Raw genomic sequence first — 22268 nt, 5'->3', positions numbered from 1 at the left:
AAGCATTATAGGGGAAACATATCTCCAGTTAAAGCAAAAATATTTAGAAAAATATTTCCTTCCAGGCAAATATTAACAATATGTAAATTGTGTAAAATCCCCAGTTAAAGCAAAAATATTTAGAAATAAGCCTTTTAGAATTAAATAAATACTTTAACACTTCAACTGTAATATGTAGGAGAAAATAACTTTAACTGATAAGCGTAATAAATGAAAACGTTACGTAAATCGATGATCTCTAATTAAAAAAATGTGCATGTGTAAAGAGAGGAGACGGGATAATTTGTATCAAATCACAAGGATTATTACGTTTTGAATGCATAATGGCGGTAGTGAAGTGATTCTTTGCTGACACTTAAGAACACAATTTTAATGTTCCGGATGACGTTTGCTCATTTTAGGTTTCAATATTTACTATCAATATGCTTTACAATTCCATTATATTAATAATAGTCTTATCTCCTTGTACCTTATTAGTAAACTCTAAACAAAGCAAACGCCGAATTTCAATAGTGCTCTTTTTAGGCGAGCAAAGCAATTTCTTTCTAATAAGTATTAGAAATTTAGAAGTCATTAAGCTTTTCTTGAAAGCTAAATTTAAATTTTGCCTGTTTTGAAGAGTGGGGTTTCTGTTTGCTAAAGGTACTGTAGTTAGAAATACGTATGCATAGTCAATGTTGAGAAATATGTGTTATACAGGTATTATATTTTAGTATAAAATTGTGCGTTTTAAAGCATTAATAGTGATTACGAAATTTCAATGTATTTCTTTGTTTCTGAAATAATATGTTCTGCGGTAGCTTAAATGAACCTTATATAAACTGCTCATGTTATTTATGACAAGTATTCTAAAATTTGAGAATTTTGTACTATTTGTCAGTTTTGCAGTTATGTAATTCCATTTGATACCATTCTAAAATTTCCAAATTTTTAATCGCATTTAAAATATATTTTTATATATAACTTTCCCAATATTTTGTTTTATTAATATAAATATATCACTTTAAAAACCGCAAGCTGCCAAAACATATTTTCAAGGAGTGGTCTCTATTAAAATAGCTTAAGCATAAGTTAAAAGTCGGAAATATGAAACCTAATACATATTTGTTCCATAATTTACAGTACATTCCATTATAATTATAATGTAATTCCATATTTCATGTTGTATAAAAATGTTTGATATAATAATTTTCTTCACTGTTTTAATAATCTGATACATATATTTATTTAAAAGTTCTAAATATTATATTTTAAAATTAGACAAAACATAAAAATATACCAACAATGATATCATAGAAAAGCTTAATTTATTTTGAACGAACTGTTTCCTAAAGCAACGGTGCCCAACCTGGTGCTCGCCAGCCCGATTAGGTACTATGAACAAAAAATGTCTTAAAAATAACCATGCATTTATATTTCTTAATAGTTAAAATATGCATTTATAGTCATAAGAGATATCTTGCAAGATGTTATAAAATAATTGATTGCTGACTGATGGACTTGATAGCGAACATGCAATCTTACTGCTTCATTCCGATGTTAGATGGATCAGCAGGGGAAAAGTACTTCAACGATTTGAAGAACTTCTTTTGCCAATAAAGCAGTTTTTAGAATCCGGAAACGAAAGGTTATTAATAATTAAACGATAATAATTTGTTATCCGATCTCACGGATATAACAGCTAAACTGAACAAACTGAACGAAGATCTCCAGGAAAAAGAAAAAACCCTTTTCCGATTGACTGGGACTGTAACTACTTTTCATATAAAGTTGAATTTGTGAATAAATCAGATGAAAGAAAACAATTTCACCCATCTGCAGAATTTATCAAGCCATATTAATAAACACAAGGTAGATCAGAAGATTTACTATCAATATGCTCGGAAAACCTAAATGCACTGAAAAATAACTGCTTCTCTGATTTCCATAAATTTCAACCAATATTATTAATCATCTCAAATCCATTTGCCGAAATTAATATTTCAGATGTATCACATAAGATTGGAAATATGTTTAACAAAAATGTTGATGTTTTGGAAATGTGCTCGCGATAGGTCAAAGGTTGGGCATCACTACCCTTAAGTATATCTAGTTTTTTTTTTTTTTTTTTTTTTTAGTCCAAAGGGATTTGAATCCCGAAGGACTATTAGTTTCGTTTTGGCATTTTGCGTCGGACTCATAAATGTCGGTTCACTTTTCAAACTGTTGCCACAAAATGTTAGAGTCCTGCATTATATTTGAAGAAATTAAATAATGAAAAATCTGCATAAATGTATGTATATTTCTCGTATTGTGATAAAACAACGGTACATAGAGTCATCGAATTTTGAATAACGTAATCCTCCAACGAATATGAGCATGTGGAAGACCAAATTTGAAATTTGAAATTTGTTTTATGATCGATTTCCTATTTTTTAAAACTTTGACGAATTTTTGATTAACAAACTCAAGGATTTCAAAGCGAGCAATGGCAACGTTGTGCAGAAAAAACATTTTTATCTCCAGCGCGTGAGTCTCTGTATCAGAAATTCTAAAGATATGCTCGTTTTAAAACTATTTTGCGATATTGCTGTTGCACTGGATCTTATCGTTTAAGTGCGAGGAACATGATATTTAATAAAGAAAGGTAAGACACAAAATGTTAAAATACGCCCCTTTGGACGTAATTTAAAATCTGAAACATTTCAGATTTTTTTTTTTTTTTTTTTTTTTTTTTTTTTTTTTTTTTTGAATTTAATGTTCGCCTAAGTTTGGACATAGATAATAATTACGGCGCATTTAAAAATTCATAAACAATGTGGAATCTTTCATTGCAAGAGTTAAACCATAATTAAATATTTTTTACTCATTTATCGGCTTTCCAGCAATTACCCAATAAACTGAGTAACATAAAATATTCACTATTTGCTTTGATTTCTATATCCGGCAGATTGAATGTGTGGGTGGTATAAATATGACCTAGTCTCCACAGTTAGTTTATTATAACTAATCCTTAAATCACAGACGGCTTAGACTAACACAAAAACATCCGCAGTACATTTTATATTTATATTACTTTTATACTATACTTGAATACGTAAACAAGTCTTTACCAAATATTATGTTTGCTATGTTATGTTTGTTTGCTTATGTTACATTATGTTTGTTTATGAGAAATAATAATGTATTTGTTACAAATAAGAATGTTATGTTTAAAATTGAACAAATTGCAACTTTCTGATTCATAACTAGAAAAAGCATAACATTTACCATAATATTCTCTAGAAATTGAGAATTAAATTTCCAAATATATGTATGTAATTTAAGTTTTATTCAAAATATATACACTTTAAATAATACAATAACCATATCTATATTCTACAGCCGAATTATGGTTGATGAATTTTTAACTCTTTTTTTATAATAAGGCCTTTTTCAAACATTTTGGGAATTTTTTTTAATTTTCAATATAAATCAGATTTTAAGAACTTGTGAATAAAAATTATCTATTACAATTTTTTCCCAACCTGTAAGTATGATAAAGATGTATTATAAAAATTAAAAGTTTAATTTATCTTCATTATCTTCGTTTTTCAGTTTTATTACGAATGCAACTGTTTGATTTTGGGGTTTATACCATATTCAAATACTTGAAATGTTTATAATAAATAGTTGCTGATAGAACGCTATATAGCTGATTTAAATAATGCAGCTTAATAATAATAAAAATTATTTTTATTTTTATGTTAACTTCTTAAAAAGAATATATACTTAAATTTTGAAGCGTTACGTGTATTATGTTATTTTATATTAGGTGCATTTATACTTTATCTACTTTAAACTATACTTGGAAAATGTTGTTGTTGCTTTAGTTTGCGGGGAACTTAAGAACCATAAAAAGCATAATGATTTTAATTTACATGCAAAAAAAAGTTCGCAAATAAACGTTTCGCAAATAAACGCTTCGCAAATAAACGTTTCTCAGATTGTTGCCATTTATCAATGCGTAAGATCTTTAATTAATTTTTTTTAGATTTAACCAAACTGTAATTGCTTAATTATCCGAGTCAATTAAATGTAATAATCCTTAATAACTTAAATCTTTATTTTTAATAAAAACAGCTAATTGATATAATTTAGTATACGCTCAATGAAAACAAATATTCAATTCATATGAACATTTGCAGCATTAATCTATCTAATAAATGTTTTTTTCTGTATATTACATGCGCAGGTACTGAATAATTTGGTATTATTTTAATAATGCATGTCATATAATTTTAAACACTTTTAATTCGTAATATATTAATTTCGTAATAATGAATAAGTGCAGCATAATTGTATTAAATAACGTATGCTTCTAATTACATTTTAGGAACTTGTTAGGAATGTGATTAAAATTCTTTGCTTTACTTCTTATTTTACTTTATATCATTTTATTCTTTTAGAACAGACGCGTAGAAAATAAAAAAGAAAGATTATTTCCTTGCGGGAAATCATCTAAAAAGGAATCAAAAGGAAAATATATTTATAAAAGGACTTAAATAATTCATTTGTGTATTTTATTAAAAAAAAAGTTTGATATCTCTTTCTGTTTCTTCTGTTTCATTATTAAAAAGTGAAATTACCGTGATTTTTGTATTTTTTTTAATCTTTTAACAGATAATTATTCACTAAAACATGTATGCATATGTACATATGTATGCATATTAGAAGAAGAATTTTTTCAATGCTTCTTCATTTCATAGAAATTATATATGATGACTTAGTACTCTACAGTAACATAGCGAAAAATTGTAATATTTTCTTGTGAAACATATTAGATATTGCTATTTAATTAAAAGTTTGCTGCAGTTAAAATGAAATTGATTTAGTAATATATATATTTAACAGTTGAGTATATAAGTTTTAATAACATTAAGATATATGTTATGATAATGAGTACATTTTCACGTTGCATTTTATTAACTGTATATCACTGAATTCAAAGGAATTTGATTGCTTTTTATGTATTCAAAATTATACATCACAATTTTAGTCTGGACCCAGGTTTATCATTTACCGACAAGAAAAGGGACATTATACTGAAACTGATTGGTTACTCAAGAAATTCAAGAATTATTTCAGATTTTTAATTTAAGTAGGACTTCAAAGTGATTTAATTAAATGTGCATGTTCAAATATATTTTTTGGTCCTGTCTCGTAAAATTTCAAATGTAATATGAATTCTGCTGTTTACACTAGTTTCAAAACTCATCCTGGAATGTAAGAATTATTAAATTACATAAGAAAAATTAAAATGTCAAAATCTTTTTAATAATTAAATCATAAATTCTTTTACTACTTAAAAGATATTTGAAAGCACCTCCAAAAATAAATGCTTCTGTCATTTGAAAACTTTTCAGGAATTTATTCACTTTCTTTTCTCAAGTTGTTATTTTTTAACTATTTTATTTAAAGCATTTCTTATTATATCTGTTTATTTAAAACATTTCTTATTATATCTGAAGGTTAAGTGATGCTTTTTATTGTATGTATAATTTTATTGGAACAATTTAAAGTTGTCATGGTAATTTAATTCAGATAAGTCATTTGTTATAATAGCCATTATAATTGAAATTTACTGATAAAAAGTCAGATATTAAGTCCATCTTTATTAGACGTATGTGATGAATAAGAGTTTCTATTCTATTGATAATAGTAAATTTTAAATGAAACCCAACATTTTCATCTCAGAAAATGTTCAAACATGATGATTGAGATTTTGTAAATCAGTTTATAAGCAGAAGGCATATAAATTATGCTTAATAAATTTTATCATATTATAAAATTCCACTTTTGTTTTACAAGCTTATTTTATTTTCTAATAAGAGGTTTCTTCAGCAACTATTATAATTGGTTTATAGAAAATAAATGCAGAGTTTTATTTATAGTTTATATTTGGTGCAGTGACTAACAGGTGAAGAGTGAAAAAAGGTTGGAACATTTTGAAGTTTCTGATAATGATTAACGTTGTAGAGATATTAGGTATTTTTTGGAAATAGGCAAGGGGAAAAATATGCAACGCCTTCGCCGGTAATCGAACCACGGACCTCTCAATTACGCTGAGTATGCTTGTACACCACGAGGGCTGAGTATACAAAACACCACGAGGGCTCGCTACGAAGGCGGGACAAATACCTTATAACGTCATTTGTTTCAGTAGAAAAGAAATTTTTCTCGTATATTTTTCTTATAAATATATATGCAATAAATGGAAGCATGTACAAAAACAAAAATAATAAAAATGAATTTGGGAAATTTTAGTCTTTTGTTAACTAATGCTGAGTGACTTCTTTGGTATAATATGTGAAAATGAATTAAAAAAATTACAAAATCAATGAACTTTTGTTTATAGTTTGATAAAAATATTTTCAGCCAATAGCTAAATAGTTATTCAGGGATATAAATGGTCAGATATTTTGTACAAGATTTTCTTATTCAATTTCATTTATCTACTTTCATCTAATTAACTGTATCTTAAAATATACAGTTTTACACAAATATTCTAGAAGATACGTAAGTAGGTCAGTTTCAGGACTTTAGAAAACATGGAAAAAGCAACTTCAGGAAGTAAAATGGGGGAAAAAAACTTAATAAAGTGGGATCTAAATTTAGTATTGGAATATCTTCAATGTTGTACTGGTGTATCATCAAGTATTGGTTTATCATCATATCTTCAATGTTGCATTCCTTCGTTCATAGTAGGACTTCCAGCGAACTTCTATCTGCTATCTCGAATCACTAGTATTGTCGTATCTCAAATTCAGGATTTTCTTTAAGCAGCTCTGTCGAAGCACTGGCGTATTTTAAAATCTTTACAGAATCTTCTAGTGGTTACGCAGTCTGTGAGACCCATAATCCGTATCGCAGCCACCACTTATATAAATCTGTAATATCACAGACAATTATTAAATAATAACTACGGAATTAAATGCATGAAAATCTCTATTTCTTTCTAAAATAGAGATGAAAAACTATTAAAATAAATCATCAAACATCATTAAAACACTATCCGACTCAAGCTTCCACACCTAGTTCCCGAAAGAATATTCCAAGACCACTATCCAACATGAATGTAAAACATATTAAAATACTGTCATTTCATTATATTAGAAAAGGCATAATAAATTTTATTTGGAAGGTTAATTTAGTTCCTGTCTGGTGAAGAAAAGGAAGTTCTACGTGCTTAGTTTGCTTGTTAAACTGAAAATATACACAAAAAATCAATAAAACTAGCTTGAGCATTAAAGTAAACATTTCTAATTTTGTAAAAGAAATTTATTTCGAGTTGCAAAGGTATCTCACGGGAAGAGTTCTGCGTTGAATTTCGCAGCTCTGCGCCTTTTTGTTTCTGCGCTTTAAGATACATGGACAAATTATTTTTTTAATTATTATACTTGCAGACGTAAAATGCTAAGATGTTTTTCTTTTCATATCTTTTAGCGGCCGACGAATGTGCAGCAGGTCAGTTCCGCTGCAGCGATGGGTCGTGCATCAGTCAGCTTCACGTCTGCAATGGAGAATATGAGTGCCCTGACGGTTCTGACGAACTGGAGAATAGAACTTGCAGTAAGTTTAATGAGTTTAATTATTTGTACAAAGCGTGTCAAAAAATGAAAAAAAAATACGAAGATTTATTGAATAGAATAAACATCTTTGAAATATTTTAAGAACACAGTGACTAATACAGATTATACCGCTGTGGAATTTTATACCACAAAATTATTTTTTTGAGGATAACATGCGACAAATAATTCTCTGCTAAGATATTTCTGCAGTCTAAGAGAGATGCTGTCCCTGATGTGATGCTATACTGCACCAAGAATCCTCGCAATTTTCTTTCGCATTCTTGCTTCAGCAAAATGAGTGTAATACAACTTGCTCTCAAGAAGACTTTAGAAAATTAGAAAAAAGGCATGCTGTGAAATGATACGGTGTTGAGGGCTATCCATTGCCACCATTCCTTGGAATGATATGGTTGCCAAGTAATTATCATACAACTTCCACCGATATTCGCGTTGTTTCCTCTACTGCCCATCCTGCTGGAGTTATTTGGTATCAATCTGTTGTGTACAACTAGGACAACTTCAATACTGTCTGGCGTAAGAACCGTTTGTAGTTTTTCAGAATTTTTCGTTTCCATAATCGAACCAATTCTTTTTAAATTTAGGAAACATGTGTTAATTACATGCCCTATTGAAACACGACCATGAAGATTAGAATTGAGCCACTATATTCTATCTTCGGCTACCTGTTGCCATTCTTGGAATATGCTTTGACTGTAAAAGATTATCTACTCTGCCACCCATTATCCCAACCTACTCATTATTACCAGATCACAAGTTGATATGAACAGCGTTGTATATTCTATTCAGTGCTGACAATCTCCTGGGGTTGTTTAGATACGATTCAAAATTTCTCTTTCTTTTGAGCCACCTATTCGTTGTTTACCATTAATTTCACAATCTTACATGATTAAATTACCAATATATGTTAAACAGAATGGAATATAACTTTGTTGGTTACATTATCACTTGAGACCTCAAAAAGCAAGTTTATTCGCTTGTTAGGTAAATATTTTAAGAAGACATTTCGATGCTAATAGGAATGACGAGTGTATAATTAAGTATTTCATTAATTACATGTTTCATTAGAAATTTCTTTCTATTGATAAAAACTGAAAAATCTAGTTTTCCTTTGATAACATTTTAAGTTGCAAGTAAAAGTTTTATTAGAGGGAAATTAATCAGTTTTAACCTTGTCGATTGATCTGTCTACGACGAGGTCAATGTTTTCTAGTTGTCTAATTTCAATAGATACGGGTTTAAAAAAAGTCTGATTCTATCAAAAATAGGCCACAATAGCTTCCGCGTGAAGATATCTTAATGCTAGAAGTTCGATCCAAGGCGAAAGGATTGGCTGCATAGCTGGTTTTCGTAGATTTTCCCATGAGTATGTAATATAAATACGAGCCAGTTATCCTTAGAAAATCCTTTTGGAAGGCATCTGTCCTCATAAGCAAATAGTTCTCATGTGCTTTGCCATATTTAAATAACCTAACCAGTCGCTAACAGACTAGGAGATGTAACCTTCTTTCCGTGAAACTTAAAGTAAACGTTATTTTAAAAAGCTTTAAGTAGTTTAAGAATAAGACTAAATCCGGTCTTTAAGACTTAAATCGCATCTCTTATGACGTCACTATTTTCTTTTCACTTTCTATATCGCTTTTCGTCTTTGAATTGGTTTTCGAGTAACTGGTTATTTGCAATGACTTCTTATTATTTTTTTATGACAAATCAGATTAAGGTGATTTGCTTAGGGTATGGATGCATTCGTGGAAAGCTAGACAAACAGGCAGTATTTAAAGTGCTCAGGACCGGTCAGTACATTCCCCCAGAACCCCATTGAACGTAAATTTTCATGAAACTTTTAATTTCAAAAATTCACTTAGTTAAATTGCATAGTTATGTCTTGTGATCCTTCCTTCTTTTTGTTTAGTTGACCAACGCGAAACGCAGTCGAAAGGATTCTGAATAAGACCAGTTTCCACTCGTCTTTCAAACTAATTCTGAGAGAATGTTTTTCAAATTCTTGCTCATAATTATAGTTTAAATAATGAATAACATATTTCTTTCAATTTTATTCATTTTTTGCCATTCCTATTATTAAATTTAGTTTATGTAAATGCATTTACATTATGTTTTAAAAGTAATGTCTTGCAAATACCACCCATTGTTATCCTTGATTTGATATGCTTTGCCCAAGGAATTATCTATAACTCTTGACAACCTTTACGGCCTTAAAGTCTGAATTGCTCATCAAAAATTGGACTTAATCTGCAGTAGTTTGTTTTTACAACTCACCTTTTAATTAATCCCGAAAAAAAAAGGCAGCCTTTAGATATGGAAATCATGATGTCCAATTAAATCTTAAAAATCGGGAAACTACTCTACTGGCTCTCTGCCGAGAGCAATCATTTGATGCTAATAATGTTAAAAACATTTCTAAATTGTTGAAACAAAGCGCATTCCTTATTCCACTCTAAAATCTCTAAATATTGGCTACGTAATTCTGAAAATAAAAAGCCAAATATACAGTACGGGTGACATATTATTGACCGTTTTAACCATTAAGAGAATAATTCATAATGCTATGTACAGTTTTTCATCTTTGTAATAACTCGGTTATTATGGTAAACCTGATTCATGCTAACCTTTTAAGAGACAGATGCTTTCGTGGAAAACTTTCAAAGGGAAGCATGGACGTCTTTAATTTTTAAAGGACAACACGTTCCCATAATGCCTTAAGGAACGCAATATTTCGAGAATGATTACGTCCAGGAATTTTACGAGAATCTATGATTAAAATATTTTACTAGGCAATTAGTTTACTTAAGCCTTGTGATCTTCTTGTTTACCGATTGGTTGAAATACGCTAAACACAGTGTCAAAAGGAGCTTCCTATCAACATGGAAAAATTGTTGTGGTTAATCCTGGGTTGAACCTGTAGCTCAAATAAATTCTGGTATAAGACTTTTCTAGGAAGTGTTGCTTAAGGTGTTTAGGTATAATGTCCATAGGTATAATGCCTATTTAATATAATAGGCATCATGAAGAATATAACAAATGTCTCATGCAACTATCCCTCTAAATGGATTGGAAAATCGCTACACTCTTATGTTGCTGCTTTGTTTTTATAAGAAACAATGTTGTTTGAGTGAAACGTTGAAACAAAGATAGTAGAACAGAATTAATACAATTGGAGTTAGTTAGAGAGATTTGGAGATGAAAACAGCCCATTTTGTCCAACGATCTCAGAAAAACATATTCCTCTATAAACTTCTTACAAAACACGAGAAACGGTATGAAGCAAGCAAAGAAAGTATCTGATGTTACAGAATGGCTGGATGCTTTGGGAATTAATGAATCGTACAATAATCTGGATAATTTTAACTATCTTCCTAAACCTACTGTGACTAATAGACGAAAACAACGGTAATGAAAAGAGATAGAATTTAGAAAAATATTTGTAGAAACAAAATCATAACATCATTACAGAACTAAGGGTCGAAATTTTATAATTTTCATGTAATGTTTTGTTGTAGTTTGATTACTTTCAACCAGATTAAATCATTTTTTGCTAAAATAGGACATTCTACTTCTTATTATTATCATTACTAATTAAAGCAAAAGGAGACAATCATTTAAAAAGTTCATTGATGCACTTACAAGAAAATTTTAGTTGCATCATTTAATGTTATTACCATTCAGAAGTTATTCTTAAAGAATGCTTATTTTCATTGCCTGGATTTGGAAATCTCAGATGACAAATTTGCCTTTTTAAATGTTCGATGAAAATGTAAATGTTTTCGGAAGTGAACTCTTCAATGGACCTCTCATAACGATTATTAAATATAGTAAAGCAGTAAATTAAGGCAGAGCGTAAAGACAATACCTAATAAATAACCATATGTGTCATAATACTTCCTGGATAAAACGGAAAATTTTATTAATTAAGAGCCACACCCATTAAGAAACGAGATTAATGAATGAAGCACTGTAGGCAAGCTGCGATTGTTGCATCAGGTTCTTCTATTTACAATAAAATTAATGTAAAATTCCTTACCTGCTGCATCTTCAGTGTTCTCGACGCCAGGCTTCTAATAATCACGTTTTCCAGTAAGAGTTTCTATTACAATTAGCAGGCCATCTTGTCTTTTAATTATTTATTCAAAGAAAACGCTAATATACACTATTTACAAGGTAAGTGATAATTATTTTAAGACAGTACATTTTTAACTCTGAGTCTTTACGCTCCTCAAAGCGGTTCCAATCTCGACTGCTTCTCGGAACTTAATTACAGCAAAAGTAAAGGAAGAGATACCCGCCACCTAGTGGCAAGAATGTGACATCCTCCCACCTTTTGATTTTACCTCGATAAGATGGGAAAATCAAAACAAAATTTATCAATAATCAAACAAAAATTCAAGTACAACTTTCACAAATATGAAAAGTAACTAATGCTCTAAAATTAATACTTACAAAGAAGGATTACACATCTAAACATTTTCTGCATTACATTCATACCATATCCAGATAACATGTTCCAATTGACAACTGTTAGGACAATTAAATTTCTAAAATACTGAAAAGAAACAAAAATTAGTATAGCAATTTAAAAATATGTAAGAGGTTTTACAGTTTTACGTCCATATCTAGTTTGATAGTTCATATCACTGTAACACTTATCCGCAGAGTTTTTTATGTTCATGGTGAAGTCACTAAACAAGTTAGGTCTACCAAGTTCGAGAGGATAAATACGTTTCACAGGTCTTAGGAGTTCACCCGTTGCAGTTTTCACTTTGACAACACGTACTTCGTTGTCTTTCCCAGGATATAGTTCTACAACACGACCTATTGGCCAATCTATTCTCTTCTTGTTGTCGCTGCCGACAAACACCAAGTCATTTTTGTTGATAGTCCGAGTAGATCGTTTAGATGGTTTTTGCACTAGGATAGCTAAATATTCATCACGAAATCTTTTGCGGAAATGTTCTCTTAAGTTCTGCAAGAACTTGTATCTTTTTGTCAGATTAATGGTATCCAGGTATTCTCCGAAGTCAGGCACTCCGACGTCGTGCACATCTTGTAGAAACATTGAAGGAGTTAGTGCCGTAAGATCATTTGGATCTTCTGAAAGGTACGTAAGGGGTCTTGAGTTGATTACTGATTCGATATCACAAAGTATAGTCAACATTTCCTCATGAGAGACACAGGACTTGCCGAGAACATTTCTCAACATCTTCTTCACTGTTTGTACCAACCTCTCCCACCAACCGCCCCACCATGAAGCAGTTGGGGGATTAAACTTCCACTGTATTCTCATACTAGTTGAATTACATTCTATTTCTTTCCAATCTATCGATCTTAAAAGATTTTCAGTTCCAACGAAATTAGTGCCATTGTCGCTGTAAATAATACTTGGACGACCTCTTCTGGCAATAAATCTCCTTAATCCCAAGATGAACGCATTTGTTGATAAACTTTCTATCAGTTCAAGATGTATCGCGCGATAGACCGCGCAAGTAAAGAGCAAGATCCATGCCTTTTTTCCTTTTCGTAAATAAAGAGGACCGGCTACATAGACTCCGGTCACTTCAAACATCAGAGCATCTCTAACTCGATCTTCAGGAAGAGGTGCTGGAACAGTCTCTATATTCTTTGCGCTATATCTTTTACAGCGAACACACTTCATAAGAACTTTACGTACTGTTTTTCTTCCTCTCAGGACCCAGAATTTCTGTCGAATATTGGCTAGTACGAATTGCACACCAGCGTGGGATAGTCGCAAATGGTAATCTAAAATTAACCTATGAACTAAGTCATGATTTGAGGGCAATACAATTGGACAGAGAAAATTTTCTTCTTCCTCTCTTCTAGTAATCTTGGTCTTTAACCGAATAAGGCCATCTGAGTCAAGAAAGGTACAAAGGTTGCTAACTTTAAGTTCTTTGCCAAATGCTTCTATTTGTATTATCTTGCATATTTTCTTTTCTACAGTTTCTATTTCAGGGACCGTGAGTTCTCCTGATTGTTTAGAATCTAGTCTTCTGCAGTTGTTGATAAATCTGCATATCCAAGCAGTTATTCTTAACATTTTATGGTAAGATGAATATTTCTCAAAAAAATGTTCTACCCTTTGCGTATTTAGTGCAGAAATGACTGATTTCCTTTTTTCTGAATTTACTATTTCCATATCCGGTATTTCCCTTTGTCTAGGCCATTCTTCCTGATTTTTCTTCAGCCAGTCGGGGCCCTCCCACCATCTAACTGCTAAAAGTTGTTTGGCGGTGCAACCTCTTGATGGGAGGTCAGCTGGATTTTTCGTTCCAGCAATATGTTTCCACGTTTTTGGATCCGTCAATTTCCTAATGTCCCTGACTCTGTTTTCCACAAAGACAGCCCAGACAATCTCTTCCCTTTGAATCCATGTCAAAACTGTTGTAGAATCCGTCCAAAAATGCGTTTCCATATTTTGCCATTGTAAACCATTTAAAACAGAAGAGCATAGTCTGGCACCTATCGTGGCAGCTATCAATTCCAGACGAGGGATCGTAATAGATTTTACGGGAGCTACTCTAGACTTCGATGCCAACAGATGAACTTCAACTCCAGAATTCGTCACAGTTCTCAAGAAAACTGCAGCAGCATACGCATTACTACTGGCATCACAGAATGTGTGAATGCTGCAGAACTTCCTATTGTCCTTGCTGGAATGTATCCAACGTAGGAGGGATATTTCTTTTAAGAGAAAAAGGCTTTTATACCAATTCACAAAATTTTGTTTTGTACTCTCGTCAACTTCAGTCTCCCAAGAAATTCCTGTTTTCCATAGGTTCTGCAACAATATTTTAGGATACAAGAGAACAGGACTCACAATACCAATAGGATCAAATATTTTGTGTGTTACAGCGAGAATTGTTCTCTTCGTTATTATACCCATTTCAAAATCTTCTAGCCAATTCAGATTCAAAGTTAAATTATCTTTCTGACAGTTCCATAACAGACCCAATACGGGTGAAATAGTTTCCTGTTTCAGGTTATCTTCATTATGTAACCAACCTCGAAGATTAAACTTTCCTTCATTCATTATTTCTCGAGATTTTTCGATGAACTGAATCATCTCGGATTCTTTGTCAAAACTGGCAACAACGTTATCTACGTAGAAACTACGCAAGAGTTTAGCTATTATCTCCGTATCATATGAAGAATTTTTCATGTACTTTTGTAGATGGAATTCTATAACAGCTGCCAAAAGGAAAGGACTACTCTTAACCCCAAATACTACCCTAGTATGACGAAATATTTTCGTTTTCCTTTCTTCCACATCATTCCACCAGAAAAACCGAAGCCAGTCTCTATCTTGAGGCCTTACACTGATCTGTAAGAAAGCCTTTTCAATGTCTGCTATAGCAGCAAACTTGCCTTCCCGAAATCTCAACAAAAGAGATGGAATTAGTTCTATCAAATTTGGTCCACACTTCAAACACTGATTTAGAGAAGGAGACGATTGTTTCATCGCAGACGCATCAAACCCCGGTCGAATTGGTGTTGAGCTATTTTCTTTGATCACCGGTCTATGCGGTAAATAATGTCCATAGTCAACCGCAATATTTTCTTTAACTTCTTCGATCACTCCTAAGTTACACCAGTCATTAAAAACTGCATTGTATGAAGAAAATAAATTTTGAGATAAAAGTTTCTGGGTGGTAGATTGTAGACGTTTCAACGCTAAATCCTTGTGGGTGGAGAGTGGTACATGATTCTCCGCCCACGGAAGTGCGACTTCATAACGCCCTTCTTCGTTTAGAGATACAGAATTTTCGAATTGCAATTTTGCTTGCAAATCCCTTTCCTCTCTAGCCTTTTTTGTAACTGGATCTGTTATTCCGATAACATCAAGCCTCCACAGTTCTGACAACGTGGCATCAGAAATATGTAAAGATAACGAAAGCGTGGAAAAGGAATTTTCTATTTCATAATTGTCAGTGTTCGCTTTCCCCATGACTGTCCACCCAAGTCTTGTACTTACAGCAACTAATCTTCCCCAAGGAAGAACTTCGATTTTACCTGTAAATAAATTTGCAGCAACATCTGCCCCTAACAACAAATGAATCTCTTGGGGTTCTCCTGGAATAATCTGCAATTTCCATTTTCAAAAACATCACTGACGTAAATTCCTCTTCTTCTAAGTTCCCCAATCCAGTGTATATTTTTGATTTTAGGGACCGAAGAATATATTTTTCTTTCATCCAATACATTGATTTCGCAATTATACCGTTTATCTACGCTACCCAATTTTATTCTATAACGTTTATGTTTTTCCGAAACTTCTATGCCACCGAAAAGTCCGTGGGTTACACTTTGTTCACCTAAGCTTCTTAATTGTAACCTTTCTGCTGTATACCTGCTTATGTATGAGTTTTGACTTCCGGTGTCAATTATCGCTCGAACAAATTGGTTATTCCCTCTTCCATATATGCGAACAACTAAAGTTTGCAAATATACTTCTGAACATCCTGCTTGATTTGAAAGTACTTTATTTTCTATCTGTTTGTCTTTTTTAATTTCCGAAACTTCGACAAAAGGATTTTGTTTATTACACATAATAGTTGCATGTTGTTTTTTACAAATAGAACAAGTTATTTTTGTTCTGCAGTTTTGAGCCAAATGGTGTAATTTTAGGCATTTATAGCAAGCACATTTTCTTTTTAAAATGTCCCTTTTTTCTTGTAATGATAAGCCGGAAACGAAACTACAGTCATGAATCTTGTGGAATTGATTACAGAATACGCAGTTCATATCTTCCTCCCTGCATTCAGATTTTGTAAACAAATCTGTAGCGGTCGGAATCTTTGGTTTATTATGTCTATTTGAGAAACCATATGCGCTTTTCGTTGCAGGGGGGAAAGAAGACTGTCGCCGATCGGATACTTTTTGCTGTTGCGAAACCGTTGACCTTGTGCGTTCGCGGGATGAAAGTTCTGCGTGTAAAAATGACATTAAATCTTTTATGTTATAATCTGTGCCAACATTTTGTGTTCTATGAAATTCAAGCGTTAATTCTGAAGGCAATAACTTCAAAATCATCGGACACAGCAAAGCGCTGTAAGATTCCGATACAACATCTAACGCTTCGAGACATCTAATCTGCGTTTGTACTTTATCATACAAGTTACGAAATGTTTTTATGTCATTTGCATTTTTTAATGATTCAATATTCAGCAAATTATTCATGTGCGCATTAATAAGAATGTCTCTCCTTCCAAAACGGTCGTGTAAGATTTGAATTGCTGAATCATAATGTTTTGGCGATAACGGAAATCCTTGAACGCAGCTAGCAGCTGTTCCTCCTAAATATGCTTTCAGGTAATTAAATTTGTCTACTTTGTTCAATGATTCGTTATTATGTATTGAGGACTCAAAACTATTCCAAAAAGTAAGCCATTGACTACTGTTCCCATAAAATACGGGAATCGAAAGTTTTGGTAATTTAACATTAGGTGTATCTTTTATATTTTGCTGTGTGTTCGGTGCATTTAAGTCATGATTAAGTTCCTTAATCCGTTTCTTAAGCCTAAATTTCCATAACGTTATCTTCTCACGATATTGTTCTGTAATTTCGAATTCATTTTCGAATTCATCTACACTCAGAATTGGTTCAACTTCTACATCGGCATTAGCTAGTGTTTCGGCTTTAGCATTAAGCTGTTCTAACAATTCTTCGAGCTCATTAATACTACCTTCAGATTTATTTAATTCACTTTCGATTTTCTTAAATAGTTTTGTAACGGCAGTTCTTAAGATACTACTTCTCTTTTTTAATTTATCTACTTCAGCCATTATCTTTCTTAGATTCAAACACTTACACAAAAAATATACGTCACATGAAAAACAAATATTTAACTCTTACTTAGAAAACAAAATTATTCTTTTGCTGAATATTTCAAGAACAAGTATTAAAATCTTCAATTTTAATATTCAGCTTTTGAATTCACTTTATTAGAACTTTTCAAAAAAACCTGGCGTCCCTGTTCGGGCGCCATAAAAATGTTGCATCAGGTTCTTCTATTTACAATAAAATTAATGTAAAATTCCTTACCTGCTGCATCTTCAGTGTTCTCGACGCCAGGCTTCTAATAATCACGTTTTCCAGTAAGAGTTTCTATTACAATTAGCAGGCCATCTTGTCTTTTAATTATTTATTCAAAGAAAACGCTAATATACACTATTTACAAGGTAAGTGATAATTATTTTAAGACAGTACATTTTTAACTCTGAGTCTTTACGCTCCTCAAAGCGGTTCCAATCTCGACTGCTTCTCGGAACTTAATTACAGCAAAAGTAAAGGAAGAGATGCCCGCCACCTAGTGGCAAGAATGTGACAGCGATGGATGCCAATGAAGTTAATAGTAGGCGATTTTTGCGAATATTATTACATTCTAATACACACGTTTTTTTGAAAAGCACATGTTATATGTTTCTGTAAGAGGACTCTTTCGAATTTTGACTGATTCTTTGGAGAATTAACTTTTACTGAAACACTATGATTACTTGAGGAACAAACCGTAACTAACAGCCACTTATATTATCAGGACTTGTGTTCCTCTTGACTTGCTTTGGAAACATGAACTGTCCTGACTCGGAACAGGGAGCTTACTCAAGCTATGTTCAATAAATTGTGAAGTATACAATACACACAGGAAGGGTATACGAAACCCTTTATTTTTCTATCTTTACAGGTATTTCCGGAACTTTGGAATAGAGAGACCAACCACTTGTGGTCTGAACGTAAGAATATAAAACTGCTAACTAAAACTGACTTTGAATTAGTATACAAGTGCCTAGCAATAAGATTGGCCGTTATTTAACAAAAGTCCGTATGTAGTACGGAGAGCTGCTAAAACTACGATACGTTTGAAATTATCAAGAGGACTAAACCTCTGGCCTTGAAGGCAACCAGCAACTGAGTGAAAACTCATAACACTAAAATGGCAAGCGGCTTGCTTAACAATAACTCCTTCCTCTATCTTGCTTGGCAAAAAGCCACAACTTAAGTACTTGGCGTTAGCAAGACAAATTTGCATAAATAAGTTAAAGCTTTTAATTCTGGCCGGAAGTAGAAAATAAGAAGTGATAGTAAAGATTTAAAATAAAATAAACGTTAGTAAAACTTAGGATCCTTACAATATGTCTTTTGAAACTACATGAAATTTCAGTACAATATCAATATAATAAATATCCTCAACTGAAATCTAATATTAATCCGTGTCATTTCTTAATATGTTTCCATACCAATAAATGTAAAATGTTCATACCATACCTCAGTTAAATTTGCATATTCTTTTATTTTACAGTTTACAGTTAAAAATTTTTAATATTTTAAAATCAAATCAAATGTTGTGTTAGTAAGAATCGAAAAAGAGATTTCGATTGTTAGACGTTTTTTAAAATTTCCAATCTATAGTGTTTTTTACATTGTTATACTAGTAATGTCTTTCATCCCTATGTATTTACCAGTGCCTTGTTAAGGTTATCACCACAGGTCGAAACTCACTTTTTTCTCTAAATCACTTTTCAAATGGTTGTCACCAAATGCTACCGCAATGTATTATTAAAAAATTAAATAATGAAGAATCTACATGTATGTATATTCCTTGCATTGAGGAAAATCGACAGCACCTAAAGCCACCACACCAAGTTCTCAATACACGAAGTTTTCCAAACACCGGAACATTCCAGACCTCCAATTCCGGACCTACAAACCCGAATATACAATTTCGAAATTTTTTTAAATTTATCTCGTATTTTCTAAAAGTTTCATAAAATTTGGAGTAACAAACGCAACGATCTGAAAGAGAGAAGTGGTAATATTGTTCGAAATGAAAATAATCTTCAGCTCCCCAGAATCTTGTTATTCGGCAAAATGTAAAATATTTCTGTTTCTATTTTAATCAACAAGCACTGCTATTTGAAAGCAATGTGTTCCCACTGTCAGAAGTAAAATACTTTTATTTTTCACGTCCCAGTGTGTTGCCATTCAGTAAGACCTAATATATTTAACTTTCATATTTCATCTAGAACGTTATTAAGCAATAAACTAAGCGTTTTAAAAGCAACAGCAGTAACTTTCTACATTTTAAAATGGTTCATTTAAATCAAAATGCGTTAAAATTATTAGATATCTATTCAGACATATTATATATTTTTATGAAATGACAGTAGTTAGACTCATTACAATTATTACGTACTTTTTTCTTTTTACGCTGTTTTAAACTGCGGGCAGCGCAAGAGGCTAATTTTTAAAGGAATAGTATGACGAATATTAAAAAAAAAAAAAAAAAAAAAAAAAAAAAAAAAATTCATGGCAGCCCCTAGCAGTCTACTGGGAACACTAGAGGTATGCTGTTATTAAATAGTTTGTGATTTGGCTGTTGAATTTTATATTCCGTAAGTGCGAACGAAGCGACGCTTAATGATAAAGATAAAAATATATAAAAAAAGAAAAGAAAAAAAGAAACAGATAAAAGTGCGTTAGCAAGAGAAGATTGGTAACATTCGGCGTTCAGCGAGACCATAAAAAATCTCGACTATCTCTTTGGTGCGACATTAAAATCTGATTTTTTTTTCTTTTTAATTCAAAATGTTTTGTTATTATTTTGAATTTGTGAAATCACTTTTTGCAACTGTTATTTTTTTATTGTCAAGTAAAAGTTATCTCTCTTGCTAAGCATTTCGAAATATGCTCTCGGAAATGTTAATAAATAAATAAAAAGATAAAATATTTTTAAAAATTTTGCGTAAGCTGAAAGAAAATTGAATAAATAATTCTTTTTACATTCTCACAAGACACTTTTCTTCTCCTGAAATTTGTCTAGTATAATGTTGAGGTATGTCTCTCTTTACTTTGAATAACTTAAAGAATACAACAAGAAATCAAATTTTAAAAATGCTTTCTGTAACAGAGAGAGAAAAGTTTAGTAGTCTAGACAATTATTTTTCCTAAGAATTCATTTTTAAATAAATCTCTTTTTCCCTTTCACGCTTCAAAAGAAAAAATGGACTTATGGACTTACAAATGAAATCCATCTTTTAAAAATGGTGAAACATTTTCATAGTGTTTGATGACTAAAATACAAAATATTTTACACAGGCAGATAGTCCTCGAGTGCTTTGCCGTAACCTAATAAACCAAAGCAAAACTAAAAGTTTTTATGAACATTGAACACCATGCTTCCATTGATAAAACAAAATAAAATTAATACATTTTACGTTTTTTATTAAAAGCCTCTAACATTCGAGGATCTTAAAACAAAAAAGGGCCAGTTTGCCGTATATCTACTAATTCTTCAAACTAACGAAAGTAGAGAGCAAAAGAAGAATCATTATACTCAAACTTACGTATGCAAGAATTCAATTTAACGATAAAAGCGAAATGGGAATTCTTACCTATTATAATAAAAGCGACGTGGGAATCCCGCTTTGAAATAAGATTATTTCTCCCTTGTAAATAAATACATACCTTCCAGCAACTTTATGTCAGTTAATATACGAACATGTTTTGACGACTATCTTAGTGGACTGAAGCATATATTTCATAGATCCTTTTAACTTGCACTAAATTCTTTCCCAGTATGTGTTTCTTTTTACGATCGATATAATAATGCAGTTAAGTAGTCACTTTGATATTTTCAAAAATATCTTTGATGTCTGTTTTAGAATGTAATATTATTATAAGCAAAATACTTTTATCTTCATTGGTTTTGAAGGAGATTAAAATTTGTGACAAGTTATATCTCCAAGCAAATATCAGCATTTCGAAAAACTCGTAGTTATTCGCATATGCAAATGATTTAAGAATAAGCCTTTTCAAAAAAATGTTAAAATTATATGCATTATAAATTATTTCTTCCGGCTTCATAGCATGCCTTCGTGGTGTAATGGCCAGCACACTCTGCGCGTATTCGAGAGGTCCGAGGCTCGAGTCACATTGCTCATTTTTTATGTCTCCTGCTTCGAAATAACCTAACGTCTCGACAACATATTGATGGTATGTGAGATTCACTCAAATTTTCTCAAACGCGAATCTTAAAACATTCCTAATTTTTCCAAGCCTTCAGATAAGAAAATAATGAGAAGTACAAAAGGAAAATTTGAAAGGATTCAGATTTTAACATCGCACCAGAGGGTTAGTTCAGGTTTTTTTATGCTCTCGCTGAGCTCGCAGTTTATCTATCTACTCTTAGACTCACTTCTGCTAACACAATACTTTTTTTTTATTTTTAACTTTAATATTCAACATCACATCTTTTATACAGTTACGCCATATAAAATTCAACAGCAGAATAATTTAAATGTCATTAAAACTACAATAGCGGCATTCTTTACGCATATAGAAAGCATAAACAAAAGGAAAGTAGGACTATTTTAGAAGGCAGATTCTTGAACATGCATATGGGTTTTCTAATTTTGGTATATAGATAATTAAAATGAATTTAAAATATTTTTTTAAAAATTTAGATTATAAAATAGATTCTAGATTAAATATTGATGACAAGGACAAAACATGATGTCTGAGCAATTCGGGAGAGAGTGAAATAAGCTGATGAGTCGGCATTGTCTCATTAACGATTCAGTTGCTCGTTTTTCCGTAATTTTTTGCATTTGCATTTTAGTTGAATTTTCTTT

At 31.6% G+C, this 22268-nt stretch overlaps 1 protein-coding gene across 1 annotated transcript in view; it reads left to right on the top strand.

The window, feature by feature from the left end:
- Lrp4 (LDL receptor related protein 4) overlaps window positions 1-22268 on the top strand; it is a 1066574-nt gene that overhangs the window by 677991 nt on the left and 366315 nt on the right. The window contains exon 9 of the mRNA XM_085821440.1: window positions 7465-7590. Coding sequence (XP_085677566.1) covers window positions 7465-7590 — 126 coding nt within the window. The remainder of the gene's footprint in view (window positions 1-7464; window positions 7591-22268) is intronic.

The sequence above is a fragment of the Stegodyphus dumicola genome, chromosome 7 (assembly GCF_044657685.1).
Source record: "Stegodyphus dumicola isolate Sdum_Otavi_A_Nest chromosome 7, ASM4465768v1".
NCBI classification, from domain to species: Eukaryota; Metazoa; Arthropoda; class Arachnida; order Araneae; family Eresidae; genus Stegodyphus; species Stegodyphus dumicola.
Note: the sequence above shows the minus strand (reverse complement) of the source record. Positions and strands in the feature narration are given on the sequence as shown.